At 41.0% G+C, this 16,976-nt stretch overlaps 1 protein-coding gene across 1 annotated transcript in view; it reads left to right on the top strand.

Annotated features, from left to right (window-relative positions):
* The window catches only part of SLC7A14 (solute carrier family 7 member 14), a 48,885-nt gene that overhangs the window by 11,353 nt on the left and 20,556 nt on the right, over window positions 1–16,976 (top strand). The window contains exons 2-3 of the mRNA XM_006910827.1: window positions 11,253–11,489; window positions 13,256–13,473. Of these exons, the coding sequence (XP_006910889.1) occupies window positions 11,253–11,489; window positions 13,256–13,473 (455 nt within the window). The remainder of the gene's footprint in view (window positions 1–11,252; window positions 11,490–13,255; window positions 13,474–16,976) is intronic.

Raw genomic sequence — 16,976 nt, 5'->3', positions numbered from 1 at the left:
AGGTCAGAGGTCAGGACACCTGAGATCTAGTTCCAGCTCTGTCCCTCAGCAACTCGGGACCCTTGGGCAAGTCATTCACATTTCTTGACCTCAATTGTCCCTCTGTAAAATGAAGAGTTTCAATTACATTTTCTGTATAAGTTAGGGTAGAAAAAGAACCCAAAGAGGGGAAAAATTTATAAAGAAATATCCAATGTCTCAACTCCCCATGGCCACCACACACACACACACACACACACACGCGCGCGCGCGCACGCACACACATGCACACACGCACACGCACACACGCGCGTGCATTTCCCAACCCTATATAGCAATGAGTCCCTGTAGCTGATCTCCCTCACATCAAGCCTTGCTCTGCCATTTACTACTTGCATGACTTACAAAATGTACCTAACCTAGAGCAAAAATTATAGATGTGCCAATATGTTGATTCCTCAGCCTTCAGGGCAGCTGGGAAGTGGCCAAGGCCCCAGGCTAGTCACCTCTACCTGTGAGCATCCTTGCCCCTTTACACATGACATCCTTCCCATATCCATACAAATACTATTATTCTCTAAGTCCGTTATGTCAGATGAAAAAGATTGAGAAGTCCTGATAACCTGTCTAGATCTTGGATTCATCATCAGTAAATGGAAATAACATTAGCCTTTTCATCATAACCATCTTGGGAAGATTAAGATCATGTATGTAAAGTGCTCAGTATAACTGGAGTGCATAGTTAATGCTCGGTAATGTTTGTTCTTGCTATTAGCACAGCTGCTGTGACTACTGGCCAGGTCTCCAACTTAACAAGGCTAGGTGTGTCCTTAAAGCAAACAAGCAGCCCTGGTTCAGGTTCTGAAACCTCTCAGTACATACTTAGCAAAAGACCCAGCAGGTCTGCTTCCTGCTCACTCTTTTTCTAATGAAACTTGTGCAAAGATCATACTTTTACTTTTGAAGGTATTTGCCCAAGAGGAATTACCATCCCTACCGGGACAGCCCTTTTCAAAAAAGCTGTGCTTCGAAACATAAATAGGCTGTGGGGCAGAAAACAAGCAAATAAATACATATAATAATTACAACTTGTGCTCAGTGCTATAAGAAAATGAATCGAAGTACCATCACAAAGTACTCTCTCTGAACAAGTAATATTTAAGCAGTCTCAATTCTGTACACTGAAATAAGTGCTAGATATGTGTAAGGCGCAATGGACATGGAACGGCCACTTGAGACAGGAGTGCTGATGGAAACCCATGAAGAGAAGTTATGCCAAGCACCAGCCCTCACCTTTAGAGACCTGCTTTGTACAAGCAGACTTTGTGTCTAGAGTCTAAACGGCTGACCACAGCTGCTCAGGAGCTTTGCACGTGTCAGCCCATTTGCTCTGAACATTCGTGCCCCTCTTCACATTGCTAGGTCACAGAGGCTGGTACTAAGGGACCATGGCCATCGAGGGAATCGGAGAGGTCCTGGAAAATTCCACTGGCCCTGGCCAGGGGGTGATATCACCAAAGCAAAGTGTGTGAGCAGAGAAAAGAGCTAAGGGGAGAACTTTGTTAAATGGCTATCAACAGAGGTGAAAATAAGAAGCAACAAAGAAGAAAGAAAAAATGTGGGCAGAAGAGTAGGAGTAGAATTGAAGGAAGAGCAGCTCTTTATACAAGGGAAAGAAGGTGTAAGCATTGGTGTCACAAGCTGCAGAAATACTCGTAAAAGGTCATTCAAGTTGATAGCCTATGGGTTGGAAGTGGCCGTTTCTGGGATGTAGTATAAGCAGACATTACAATGCAAAGGATAATAGGCATGGAGAAGAGGGAACAGCAAGCAACAGAATGAATCTTTGATTTAACGACCCAAGAAATGCATTCATCCTGGACCCAGTCTGTACTGTGCTTTTCTGAGTGCCAGCAAGCGGCTGTATGTGTGTGAAAAGCAATGATTTGCTAATATGCATTACAAATGTTTCATACTGTACTTCACCACTGTCCATTTTCATGGATCTGAACCAAAACAAATTCCTTTGCGAAGTAGTCGAAAACATATATACATATATGGGTACATTTACATGTATATGTACATATGTATATATACACAAGCATATCTTTAGATCCTATCAACTCTTTACGGACTTTCTATCTTGCAATAAATTTAATAGCCCTTGGCTATATTTATTTATTTTGAAACTTTATTTATAAATACCCCAGCTTATAATTTCTCAGGCTTTTTAAGAAAATACCCAATTTAATGAATTTCTCTTAAATATGAAACATAGATACAAATGCCTGCTCCTTTGCAAACATTTCTAAGAATGTTTTCATTATGAGAGCACTCGATACTATAAACCCGCCTAGAGTACTTGATGTTTGCCTTGGAGGAATTCCTCTTTCAAGAAGCCACCAACATATCTAAGGGAGTCGCTATTCACTGTACAAGAGTTGTCTTGCAGCAAAGTCAGCTCATATCCCACCGTCACCATTGCATTTACTAGGCACTGCCACTTGGAAACAATCCATCAGGATCATCTAGTTGAGAACTTTAGAAAGAACAGTAACCAGCATATCCTTGTCAGCTGTGCACAGACCCTGTACACAGTACCGTTTATCGAGCACACGGCATCCTTCCGTCCTCATAGACCAGTAGGTGGCAACACTTACTCCTTAAAAATACAAATTTCATATTTATACCCACAGAAGGCCAAATTCTTCTAGAGTTTTGAGAGCCAAGGAGTAGAAAGTGGCAGGGGAGAAGGACAGAGGTGAAAGTGGTAGGTGTTTGTATGGGAAGAGGGAGCTGAACTAGAAGTAGGAGCAGTTACCGAATCCCCATACCCAAAAGATTCTCTCCAACAATCTCCTAAATCCCTGGTTTCTGGCTCTGCACCACCCTCCTTGTGTGCTTTGGAAAGAAGTCAAGATGGCACCCCTCTTATGAGGGGTGTCTAATGTCTCTGAGAAGGTCCTCAGAGAGCAAATCCAGGCCCACAAAAGATTCTCTGTGGCGCACCCTCCTGGCATCTACTGGGAGTGCAGCCTATCCCTGTGGAATCGAGGAGACCACACAGGGCTCAGGTGTGTTCTCCTGACGCTACCTTTACCTCTGTTCATTGTATTCTCAGAGCAAGGGAGTCATGGCCTGGTCCATTCACAGAAGCTTCTTAGGTCTATCACCTCTGTCAGTGCCACTTTCATCTGCTTTAGAAATGGGGGCACCGCCTACTCCTGGAGGGTGATGAGCTGCAAAATATTTGGGTGAGAGAATTGCTGGTTGTCACTTCAATGTCCAGTCTCCTTTTCTTTCTGCACAAAGCCTTTTTACTCCAGTTAAGCGTGAGCTAGGAAACAGGAAATTTCTCTTCACCTCACAATTTCTAACTAGATTTGTGGAATAGACAAGATGTTTCTAGATTAAAGATTTAAAACCTAGGAAGAAACTTTTCCATGTTCTGTTTTAGAAGTGAATTGAGCACACATAGGGTTTGGTCCAGACTTCAGATAATTTCTGACATCCCTGCCAGTGCTGAGTCTGTGAAAACATCAGCCAATAGTACTTGCTTCCAACCTCTTTTATCCCACTTCTGAGGCAAAGGCTCTTGTATAAACATTCCAGAGGCTACTGCTAAGTAAAGCTCTCTGAGATTCCTTTTCCTTGCATGTAATAATAGCCATAGCTCCCACTGGAGGAGCTACTGTATGCTGGGAACCATATATGTATTCCTGAAGATCTGTAGCAGCCTGCACAGTAGACATCATCATCACCATTTTGCAGTTGGGGAAACTAAAGCTTAGTTTTAATTAGACGACTTGCTCAAGGCTACAGTTGGTAATAATTGTAGTTGCTATTTATTAAAAAGATCTGTAGCAGCCTGCACAGTAGACATCATCATTACCATTTTGCAGTTGGGGAAACTAAAGCTTAGTGAATTAGATGACTTGCTCAAGGCTACAGTTGGTAATAATTTTAGTTGCTATTTATTAAGCATGTGCTGTGTTCCAGGCACTAGGCAACATGGTTTATGTGTGTTATCTCTCCTTAGAGGCTGTGTGGCTCCTATGACACCTCACTGCCTGTCCTAGAGCAAAGAGGGGCTGCTTATAGAGGTCTCAGCATTCCCTCACTGCTCATCTGAACATCAGATGAGGAACTGTATGTAATAGGCTTGGCACAGGTAGATGACAAAATCATGCCTTTGCTCTTCTCTTTTGTAAAGTCTTTTCCCCTCCAAGGTTGCTTTTGGCATTAACTGAGGTCTTTTCCATATAAATGTTAAGAGTAGAAAAAAGGCAGTGCCAGCCTCTCTGCCCCCCGGGTAATGAAGAGGGCCAGGTCTGAATGGGAAGATGGCCTCAGGGAACAGCTACCCCTGTAAATGCTTCTGTTGGAAACAACCACATGCGCATTATTATTATTACCATCTTCATCATCATGTGATAAAGCAATGAAGTAGAACAATGGGCATTAATGAAAGTTAACAATAGCGGGACCACACAAAATGATACTCAAATTCATCATATTATGGAAACTGTTATGGATCGAACATCGAGTCTCCAATAACCTCTAAATATTTTCATAGAGGGAGATGTAGAGAAGGGAGTAAATAGTCTGGTCACATTTAATCAGCAAATTATTAAACTTCCTTGACTTGTTTCAGGGTTCACATCTCTGACCACACTGATAGCTTCTTTCCTTCCTGTTTATATATTGATATATTGGCCCTGCGGTTTGGGGAACTTTAGAGTTCTCTATTTCCTCCCCAACTGTAATTGGAGCCCTGTCAGGTTTAGTAACTAATGGTATCACACACACCCTGATTAAAGATGCCATCCATCCCCTAAACACAGGCTCCTACTGTCCACCCAGGGCCTGCTTTGGCAGAAAAATTATGTCTCTTCTTAGACGCAAAGAAACATAGGCAGCCCCAGACAAATTGCTTTTCTTCCAGACACATTTGTAAAAATTGCATGGGCTTCACTGACAGGTGAGTGGCCAAGGTTGCTCAGGGAGAAGAGACAGTAGCAGTGAGAAGGGAGGGAGAGAGAGCTTGATAGATTAATCCCTGAAAAAGAAACCTTCAATTTTCTGGGCTAATCAAGAACATTGGGAAGAGGACATCAGTGTGGATAACAGGGTCCCGCAGCATATGATAGGGACCTAAATAGATGATTCTCAGGATTCAAAAGCCTGCTTTTCAAGGAGGACAGCCGTGGTGGGGATACTTCATCACCCACCACCTTGAATTCAATGTCGAAGAGAAAGAAAATATTCCCAAGACAATTCACACTTTATTTCTCTCTGAGGTCCTGTGATTTCTCCTTATACCCTACTCTCAATCTACATTTGAGCAATAGTAGCAACCATAGCAATAATATATGACATTTCTTAGTCCTGCTGTGAATTTACAAATGAAACCAAGATGCTTTAAGAAGACTAAGAAAATGAGAAGGAAATGAGTATTAACCATTTCAGCAAAATGCTATATTTGGTGAGGACTTTCTTAAAGATATGTTTGGGCCTAAGTGGTGAATTGCACTGGTGTAGTCCAACAGTTGATTCTATCCTGTGTCTGGGAGATGACAGATAATTGACACTCAGGAGGCACTGCCTTCATGGTTGAGGAATCAGTGACCTCATCCTTTTGCCAAATCAGCTCACCTGAACCTTCCTTCCTCCTCAGTATGAAGTATTATAGATACAGTATGTTCAAAATAACTCATCACTCCTGATGTCTGCAACTCATGCCCATCACACAAAGTAAGACCTTCTGAGAGTGACCCTCTTAACAACACTCAAGACATTATTGACCCCAGAGTCCTGAATGAAACCTCAGAGCGGGCAAATTGTTTTCTTGGACACACCCTCCTCTTCCTCTCATGTCTCCTGATATTTTCTTTCCCTTTGAACAGTCCTGGCTGTCCAAAGATCTTTCTTCAAAACTCAATTCTGCAGCTTTAAAGCAGTTCATGCATTTCCCGCCCACTCTCTGCAACCAAATCTATCTTCCTGTTTTATTTTAATTGTTGGTTTTCTGGTCTGTCTTCTCTAGCAGACCATAAGACCCACAAAAAAGGGATAATATTCTTTTTGTTCATCTTTTAATCATTAAAGGTTAACATAGAATCATAGAAATGGTACCTTACGAATGGTTTGGATGAATGAATGAATTTAAAGCTCTTTGAACGGGATATTCAGAGACCTCTGGTCTAGCCCCAGCTCTGTTATTAATTGAATATGCACCTTCAGGTCTGGGGCTCAGTTGCATCATCTATGAGATAAGAGAATACACCCAGTGAAAAGTTGACACCCTTTCCCAAGCCATGTGAGTCCACAGAGGAGGGTTAGGGGCTTTGGGGACGTGTGGGATGAGGAAAACCCTGGACAGGCCAGCCTCAAGTCTCCTGCCCCTCTTTAAAAGAGCTACCTCGCTCTTACTTATTTATGTATTAGGCTCTCAAATAAGACTGCCTGCAAAGAGGGTTTTACAACCAAGACAAAGCTTTAAAACTATAGAAATAGATAAACTGTCCAGTCCTTTTCAGTTAGATTCCCCCGATCTATTTAAAAGATCCCACCCCCTCAATCACTTAATTCTAGTCCACCTCTGTGGGCTCAACTTCCTCAGTCCCCAAAGTAGCCTTCATGTGTCATTCCAGCTATGCCTTTTCATCTGCCGGAAACCATCTTTTCCCATGTTTTTCTGCCTGGCATCATTCGGCTCACCCTTAAGATGCAGTTCAGAAGCTCCCTACCCCGTTCCTTTCCACTCTCCCAGCAACGAAAGACCCATGCTCACTAAGAACCACGCTCACCCACAGAGCTCCAAGAGCACCCTGTAAACAATCTACAATATTAAGACTGGCCATGTGGAATCACCTGTATATTAAACTCTTTCCTGACTGAAACATAAATGCTTCATAGACAGGAGACCTGCCTTACTTAGCATTTGTGTCTCTGATATTGACTAAAGTGATCGATTTAGTAGGAACTTAACCGTGTGTTTCACCTCATGTAAAGGAAGGAAATTAGGAAGTCAGAAGTTATTTAGGAAATTGGCAAGTTAGTTGATAAGTAGGTTAGGGAATTAGCCTGTAAGTTGAACTACATGTTAATGAGGAAATCTCTCTTTATCTGAGTAATTAGCATTTGAGTGTGAATAACCACTAGATTTAATATTTCCAAGTGAACGTACACTTTTAAAGAGTACTTATTTATCTAATGGCTTTCTTTGGTGCAATGTGGAAGGAAATACATTTCTTGAGTGGAGAAACCCTTCTCTGTCTTTTCCCTACTCTCAGCTGGGTCTTTCTCCTTTACATCGTCTTAGGCTGGAGAATATTGGCCTCCTAGTTCTAAAAGAATAATCAAGAGCCAGGGCAGGCTGTGAGTGACAGGTTGAAAGTAGAGAAGAAGAAACATGTAGTGATTATCTTTACTATTGGGTGGCACTGTCTAAGGCACAATTGAAGAGTTCAACATTGTGTGTAGGTTCTCTGGGAGTATTTAACTGAAGGCCGGCCCATTATTCCAATATATGATTGAACCACAGACTCTCTAAGTTGGAAAGAATTAACATTGAAAGGCACTAAATTTTTCTTAACCCCAAATTGTTCATGGACGCTCAGTTACTACATAATCTAGGATAAAAACCAAGGCTTCCCTTTCAGTGATTTTTATTTCTTATTGAAATTAGAAAGATTCTCTCTGTGTTTACACACCAGATATTTGAAGATAGTTGAATGATTCACAACATTTTCCAGGATATTTGGGGTTGAAATCATTTACTTGTCACCACTGAGCTTCAATGCCAGGTAGGATACTCTCTAATGTCCACTGAAAGCCTGGATTCTCACATACAAATAAATAAGGATTTTTAAAATATTATGATATCCCTTACAATGTATCCTAAAGAATAATTCTTGAGAGCAGAAATTGTCTTACATGGTTATCTAATTGATTTTCTCTGGCAAGTTAGTTGATAAGTAGGTTAGGGAATTAGCCTGTAAGTTGAACTACATGTTAATGAGGAAATCTCTCTTTATCTGAGTAATTAGCATTTGAGTGTGAATAACCACTAGATTTAATATTTCCAAGTGAAAGTACACTTTTAAAGAGTACTTATTTATCGAATGGCTTTCTTTGGTGCAATGTGGAAGGAAATACATTTCTTGAGTGGAGAAACCCTTCTCTGTCTTTTCCCTACTCTCAGCTGGGTCTTTCTCCTTTACATCGTCTTAGGCTGGAGAATATTGGCCTCCTAGTTCTAAAAGAATAATCAAGAGCCAGGGCAGGCTGTGAGTGACAGGTTGAAAGTAGAGAAGAAGAAACATGTAGTGATTATCTTTACTATTGGGTGGCACTGTCTAAGGCACAATTGAAGAGTTCAACATTGTGTGTAGGTTCTCTGGGAGTATTTAACTGAAGGCCGGCCCATTATTCCAATATATGATTGAACCACAGACTCTCTAAGTTGGAAAGAATTAACATTGAAAGGCACTAAATTTTTCTTAACCCCAAATTGTTCATGGACACTCAGTTACTACATAATCTAGGATAAAAACCAAGGCTTCCCTTTCAGTGATTTTTATTTCTTATTGAAATTAGAAAGATTCTCTCTGTGTTTACACACCAGATATTTGAAGATAGTTGAATGATTCACAACATTTTCCAGGATATTTGGGGTTGAAATCATTTACTTGTCACCACTGAGCTTCAATGCCAGGTAGGATACTCTCTAATGTCCACTGAAAGCCTGGATTCTCACATACAAATAAATAAGGATTTTTAAAATATTATGATATCCCTTACAATGTATCCTAAAGAATAATTCTTGAGAGCAGAAATTGTCTTACATGGTTATCTAATTGATTTTCTCACTGTTCTCCCCAAACCTCAGTCACCAGCATCTAAGCGAGACCCTGGGAAATGAATGACTAAGATGACATGTGATCCTGCTCCGTGCATAGGACAGGGCCTTTCCCTGCGAGTCAGTACAGCAAGGGGCTGGTCCCTTCACAAGGCCTACTGAAGTATTGGCTACTGGGTTCTGATGGTGAATTGGGCATTTTTTAATTTGATTGGCAGATCAGATATTAAGCAGAAAATGTATTATTGCACAAACCACAATACTAGCTTTCCAAATTAAATTTGCAAATTGATGCCTGTTTCAAAATCATTGCTTGGAAAAGTTCTATTTATAAGTCTTGTGTATTATCGAGCATAAGGAAGGGTGAAGATAAGCTCATAGCATATAAGAATTATTGGGGAAAGCTGTGGATTCTACATCAGAGAAGTTAGTTACCTCCTAATCCCTTCCTCACTCTGCACTAAAAGAGCAACCTGCTCTGTATGTGCGAACTCAGCTCTCTTCAGGAGGAGAGAACACAAAAAGTCCTCCAAGCAAGAAAACACCAAGGTCCTTGTATTTAGTGCTTACTCACTTCTATAATTTCCTCACTGAGGAGTTCCTTAGGCCTTCCTTCGAAGACCATTTCCTCTTAATTTTAGATTCACTCTAACAATTTAAACATCGGCTGTTGGAAGCAGCAATCTAGAAAAGGAAGAGGTCTGACAGCAACAAGGAGAAGCGACTGACAGTCTGACCTCCAAGAAGGAGATGGAAAACTGTTTTACAAAGTGGAGGGAGCGGGGCTGACATAGGAACTCAAAATAATAGCAGCCCAGGCCATTTAATGTAGGAACAAATGGCTTTGATGTCCCCGAGAGCACCTCTATAATACAGAACAACATAGTAATTGATGTAAAGTTAGATTATGCTCAATATATTTTGCAGCACAATTCCATATAGCAGGTAGAATCTTGCCATGACAAAGTAGAAAGACCCTAAAGAGAGGATCTCAGTCTAATTCCTTTATTTTACAAAGAAGAAAACCGAATGTAAAAGGGTAGAACAGGTGCAAGGTAGAGTTAATACAACGGTGCAGCCCAGTTGTCCCAGTGCTTCTTCCATATGGACACGCCAACAACCCACACCACTGAGAGGGAGGAAAAGAGATATTGTATCACGTTTACTCATTCGTTGTCATTACTTTTGACATCTCTGTTTTTGCTTCTTTGCATTGATTTCTGCCCCCTTCAAAAGGAAAAAGAAACCTGCTCTCTTTTTTCACAAAAGACTGAAATATTATTCCCTGATTGTGATGAGAGAACCTCAGGGTTAGCCCCTACCAAAATTGGGACTGAAAGTAAAGTTTACTTTGAGTTCCTTCCTTCATCCTTCCTGCTGTGTTCCCTCCAAGCTGTCCCATGTCTGTCCTCCAACTTACTACCCCACCCACTAGCCCCACACCCAGAGTTCCTAACACAATGTAGGAAACTCAGCTCTCAGAAGTTTTGGTGTATTCTTGGTCTCTTTCTAATTTGATCTCTGATTCCCTCAAACAAAGAATGAGGCACTATACCAGTGTTTTTCAAATGCAAGCAGAGAGCTCATTAAAATGCAGATTCCTGATCTCCATCTCCTGAAATTATGATTCAATGCATGCTTCTGATGGAAGTGGCCATGGCCCATGTTGAAAAACACATGGCTTCTGGGGCTTCTCCAGCCTCGTCTCCTCTCAGTCCCTCAGGCATACTCCCCTTCACCCAAATACTTCATACTGTCTCCCTCTACCTTCTTTGTCCAGTCAATTCCTCCATATACTTCAAACTGGCTGATGCACATGTCTCTTATCTCTGTTCTCATTGTTCCTGTATATCTCTACATCATCGAGCTTATACAGCCTACCATGTATGCTGACTTTCTGATATATTTTGCCTTGATAAAAATTTCCATTTTTATCAACCCCTCCCACCCCAAACATAGCACAGTTCACTCAAAGTATCACTCTCAAATGAGAAGCACCTTCCGCAATACATAAAAATTAAAGAAAAGAATGTTACCCTAATCAAACCCTGGTGACAGCAATTATGGGGGTCATAATGAATTACGCCTTGTTTGCTTAGGATATCTGACACCTAAGGAACAATGACAGAGACACACACAACAAATGGGAATTTTTCTAAATAAAGATTAGTTTAGAATAGTTTATTAGAATTAGTTCCGATTGCTCCCCACGGATTCAGGTTAACAAGTTTTTCTGACGTGAGATTGGAAGATATTAGTACTGAATTCGAATTGATTCATATACATTGAACTTTGTGTACTTGTTCTAAGATCCCAGAGATTCCCAATATTTTCTACCCAAAATGGTTAGCCACCAAGAGGTTAGCTCATCTTTTAAAGTCCACCATCCATGTGTGTTTGTCCCATACAGGCGTTTGCTATGCAGAATTCGGAGTTCGCGTCCCCAAGACCACGGGGTCGGCCTACACCTACAGCTATGTCACTGTTGGGGAGTTTGTGGCATTTTTCATCGGCTGGAACTTGATCCTGGAGTATCTGATTGGCACTGCGGCCGGTGCCAGTGCTCTGAGCAGCATGTTTGACTCGCTGGCCAACCACACCATTAGCCACTGGATGGTGGACAGCGTGGGAACCCTCAATGGCCTCGGTGAGACAGCCACATCCTCTTACCCCAACATGCAAACTTACTGAGCCAAATAAAAGGGTTCCCCTTTCAGGATGCAGTTTGGAAAAGTGAATCAAGAGCCTTAAATATGTCTTTTTTCCCCAAAAGTAATTCATCCTCTGTGACTCTATCCAGAGGAAATCAGTCTAATTTCCATAAAAGTGTTCAACAAAAAATATGTTCATCAGAGCCTTACTTATAATAACAAAAAATTAGAAACAGCTTCAATATTCTACAGTGGAGCAAATGATTGCTTAAACTGTGGAAGTATTATGTAGCTAACAATTAAAAGAGAGGCTAGAAAGACTGTTGTAATAACATGGAATATGTTTTAATGTAATGGCATGTGACAAAGGATGCAAATTGTACATGTGTTACATTTATAACTGTAGAAAAATAAAACTAATGCAAAAAAAAAAAAGAACTGTAAAGAACATCTCCAGGGGTCTTATCAGTAGATCTTTTTTTTAATTTTCATAGATAAGCATGAATTATTTTTGAATGAGAAATATATTTTTAATATATTTTTACAATGAAACAAAATGGATTCCAGTCTAGCAGTGGTGAAGGACAGGTAATGGAACTGAGAGAATACTAAACAATCAGTAGTTCACATAACAATTACCTTGAGACTTCAGGCTCTGTCCATCACCTGCTACCCACTTTCCACCCTGATGTCTGATTTTATCTTTTTACATTCATGGGAAGCTACACATTAGTTGAGGAAGCTTTAGAGTCTTGCCCCAAAACTTCCAGGGACTGATTCAAGTGTTGGTTGTGTGCAAGTCATTTGGCTTCTTTGTCCCTATATCAGAAGAATTGACATAATGCTGAGCATCCACATACCGTGAGAAGATAAAAAGTATGAAGACCAAATGTCCTCAGTATATTGATTTCACAAAATTTTTGGTCCGAAAAGGTCTTCCAAAATCAAGTAGTCTAACCCCCTCGCTTCACAGATAAGGCCCAGAGAAATGAGGCACTTGCAGAGAGAATCAGACTGTTTTGGCTTTGGGTCTGTGTGCATATTTACATTGTGTGCTTAATAGCAATTTAATTTAATTTGACCTCTCTGGTTATGGGCGAAAGCGCAGCTGAAATTCAGGAGCCTGACTGCTAAGGCAGTGCCTTTTCTGCTCTATAGAGGGCAGGAGTCCACTGGCCAACAGACAAGACCCAGCAGGCAGGGCAAGTTCAACGGTCCATTTTCTATGCAATCACACACATAAAAAGGGAAAGAACACCCTTCTTCCAATAGTTTTCAAAAACACACATTTTCAAATTTTCTAATAATGAAAAGATTACTGGAAGGGAAAGAAAAATTCATGGACTATAAACTGAACAACAATGATGATAAAACGGTTTTCAAATAATATGTTGGACCCATATACACATCCCAAATGTCCCAGGATGGTTCTGACCTCGGATGTTCTGTGCCATGGTTCCATAGGCACTGTTGTAATTGTCATATTATGTATCCCAATTTTTAGTCCGGGACATCAGGTCATCTTACCTATATACCAATACATTGCCGTTTGCAAATAGACACTTGTGAACCACAGTGTAGGCACATGCGCACAAACGCACACACGCAAACGCGCACGCACATAGCTCCTTCTCCTCCCACGGCGGCAAACTGACCACGCTTCCCAGAGCTTAGTGCAGATGCCCTGGGGCGGCTGGGGCTGGCAGTTTGCACGGCCCTTTTTTCCCTCTGGACAGTATTAACTCATGTCTTTCCCTTCCAGGGAAAGGTGAAGAATCATACCCGGACCTTCTAGCTCTGGTGATCGCGGTCGTCGTCACCATCATCGTCGCGCTGGGGGTGAAGAACTCTGTGGGCTTCAACAATGTCCTCAATGTACTGAACCTGGCCGTGTGGGTGTTCATCATGATTGCAGGCCTGTTCTTCATCAATGGGAAATACTGGGCTGAGGGCCAGTTCTTGCCTCATGGCTGGTCAGGGGTGAGTTCATTCCTAAACCTGTCGCTGGCTCTGCCTTCCACCCTGTGAATGGTCTGAGACATATTTTCAGGAAAATGCTTCTCTGTCTCATAATCTTCATGGAGCTCTCTTCATCACCTTTCATTGGAAAGTTCTGAAGAAGTGGTTATTTTATTTGTTTCACAAGTATTTAATAAGATCCTATTAGATAACTAATAGATTCAGTGTTTTTGGTCCCCAACAATACACCTAATACCATATTAAGTGCTTTACATGTAATATCTCATTTAATCTTTCTAATAACCTTGCAAGGAAAATATTTACATTCTGGTCTTACACATGAAAAAACTCACACTCGGGGTGGTTAAATGGCTGTGGAGTACACAGTGTAAGTGGGCACACAGGACCCAAAGCCAGGACTGTCTGAGTCTAAAACTTGCCCATGAGCAGCTCAATCCTATAGAATCTCTCTATAGTCTATTCAGAATAGAGACAATCCATAAATAGACAAGACAGTAAAGGAGGCCAAGAGTGAATGAGTGGGGAAGGAATGTGTGTTGCCTGGGTATGGAACTAGAGAAATAACTGTTTTTAAATCTAATCCCAGCATTTGACCCAAGGTGGAGAGTCCATCTGGGGCCTGAGGGCAGTTGAGCAGGCCCAGTGGATGCTGGTTATAAACTCCATTCCAGTGGCATTGTTCACGCAGAGAAATTCACCTGGCACGGTCTGGGGGTTGAGAGTGGCCTGAACCACAAGGACATTTGCAGATCTCACTCCTGTCATCAGGGTGATGTGGCTCATGCTAAAGAAAAATGGGAAAGTCCTAGTGGCAAATTCTTTATACTGAGAAGTAGTTGTAAGTCGCACCTGGATTCTTCCTCTAGGATGACTAAAAATGCTTACTTTATGAATTGATTGGTAAAATTCACCAGCCCATTCTTTTTTTTTTTTTTTTAATAGTAGAACATAAATCAGAGAATTTTGAGCTAGAAAGAATCTTAGAAATCACCTGGTCCTACCCCCTCACTTAACAGGTGGAGACACGAGGCCCAGAGAGGCAAACCTGCCTAGGATTGTGCAGAAACAAGTCTAGGATTCCACCAGTTTTGCTTTTGCAGCTTTTGCATAGACTGGTTTTCCTCCAAGTTGTTCAGGGACCAGAAATGTCTCTTGGAGAACACTCAAAATAGCGTCTGTTATTCTGAACCATGCCACACTGTTCAATGCAGAGAAATAAGCAAAGAAGCAATTTCAGCCAAGATTTCTAGTCTTCTGCTTATCTATAAGAATTCCAAAGAATCACAAAGTTCATGCCGCCTCCTTGAAATAAATAAATCTTGAAACTGGTTAAAGCCAGAAGAGACAAAGAAACACTGTTGACCCCATTCTGGATCCCGAAATCTATATTTTCTTATGATACAAATTGTTCCTTTCCTATCAAATAAAAGAAACAGCAGATTATAAGAGTGACAGAGAAAAAATGTTTTTCTGGAACTCCTTTGCATTTTCATCATAGCACACAAAAATTTCTCACTATTTTCTTAACAATGTAAGAAATTATTGGGTCATGGACTTACTGTAAGACTTTGGCCAACAGCTAACTTGTGCTTTCAGATTTTCTTACCTATGAAGTTGGAAAACTAATTATACCAAATGTTAGCAAAAGAATAAAAATTTGGATTTTTTTGTGTGTGCACATTGTGTGGTTAACAATAGTGATAATGACAGAAAAATGGAGCTAGAATTTATCCACTACCTGCTGTGTGCCCACTTTGTGCTCTGTGAATATTATCTCACTCTTATAACAAAACTTTAAAGCAGGTACTGCCATCCCCCCCCCCCACCCCGCCACCTTACAGGTGGAGAATCCAAGGTAACTTACCTGAGGTCACTTAGCTAGTTGGTGCCAGGCCTGTAATTCCTGCCCAGGTCTTCGTGGCTCCAAAATTTTTTCTACTACATCAATGCCTTGTGTATGTTGACTCTCCCTTCTGAGTATTCTTTAAAAAAAAAAAGGAATAAGCTAATTCATCTGACATGTTATATTTTCATTTCCTTTAAACTTTCCCAAAGTCATAGAGTCTTGGAGCTGGAAAGGGCATTAAGAGATGGCCTGTCTTTTTTTTTATCTTCAAAGGAGAGTATGGTTAAACCAGTCCAGGCCAAACGTGCATTGCTTACCAAGACATCATGTCAAAGCAATTCAAAAACTTTTCTTAATTACTTGAATCATGTTTAATTTTCAAAATCTTCCTAATAGCTTACCTAAATGGCCCATACTGTAGTCTATGCTCCATGTGAAAACTGGAAAGAGTTAACATCCTCCAAGTAAATACTCTTTGTCCATGCTGAAGAAGATGAATCTTTTAGTCTTTCCCTTTGTGCTTTGTTCTGTGGCCTTTATTCTCTTTGAGGAGTCTCCTCTTCCCTTCTTAGGGCCTCCACATCTTTCCTCAGTCAGGAGCCTCCTTCATCAAGGAAGGAGCTAATCAAGCTAGCCTTAAAGGCTCTCCATTTACACATCCCAGGTTCTCACTAGCTTTTGCAGCAAGAAACGAAGATCAAAAATCAGGCATAAAAAAAAGAGATGCCATTTCTAACAACATTTTCTTTATGACAAACCTTTCCATATATACTGCTTTAATTTTCACAATAGCCCTGCAAAATAAGTACAATGATCTCCACTTTTACATCAAAATAACCGAAGCTTAGAAAAATTAAGGCCACAGATCTTGATCATAAAAGAGTTGAAATTCAATCCCAGTCCTGCATGAGCCAAAGTCCTGATTTATGTACTCTGCTACCCTCTGGTAGTAGACACATGGGACCAATTGGCTTTTTTGTACCTTTGGACACTGACCTCACTCCAACCCAAACCTACTACCTTGAGCAGGCATGTCATTGGCCACCAAAAAATCTTGGCTGGGAGTTCGGATTTTTTACTGCAAACCCACTTTTCTCTGCAGGAACTTCAAAATATGTGCCCTATTGGCTGTGACTAAAAGCATCAACTGAGCACAAATGGCTATCCCAGTGTGAAGATGTTGCTGATTCATTCTCTCTGCTATCTGACTGGCCTTGGATTTCTGCATAGTAAATTTCCTCCCTGGAGAACTGGCCTGGACCTGTTCTTTCTCAATTTTGGTTTCAGGTCACTTTTCCAGTCAAGCAAGGCCACTTTGAATGTAGATCCTACTTTTTAAGGTCTGACACTTTCTCATGAGCACATCACCCACCAAGTTGATAAACACACTCTCTACTCTGTTATCTAACAATCATCAGTAAAATTGAGTTGCCTACTTTACAACCGCATGAACTTCTTTACTCCTTAGGGAAAAACTGACCCCCACCCTTGACGAGGGACTAGTTCAGAGTTCCGATTTACTTTATTCTTCACTCACTTTAGGTAGGCTGGGATGGAGGAAACCATTGTGTAGGAGATGGTTTATAAAGTTACCATTACATGACTTGAAACACAATTCTCAAGTACTTTGAAAGGGTTAATGAGCAATCTGGCGAGC

The sequence above is a fragment of the Pteropus alecto genome, unplaced genomic scaffold (genome assembly GCF_000325575.1).
Source record: "Pteropus alecto unplaced genomic scaffold, ASM32557v1 scaffold33, whole genome shotgun sequence".
NCBI lineage: Eukaryota > Metazoa > Chordata > Mammalia > Chiroptera > Pteropodidae > Pteropus > Pteropus alecto.
Note: the sequence above shows the minus strand (reverse complement) of the source record. Positions and strands in the feature narration are given on the sequence as shown.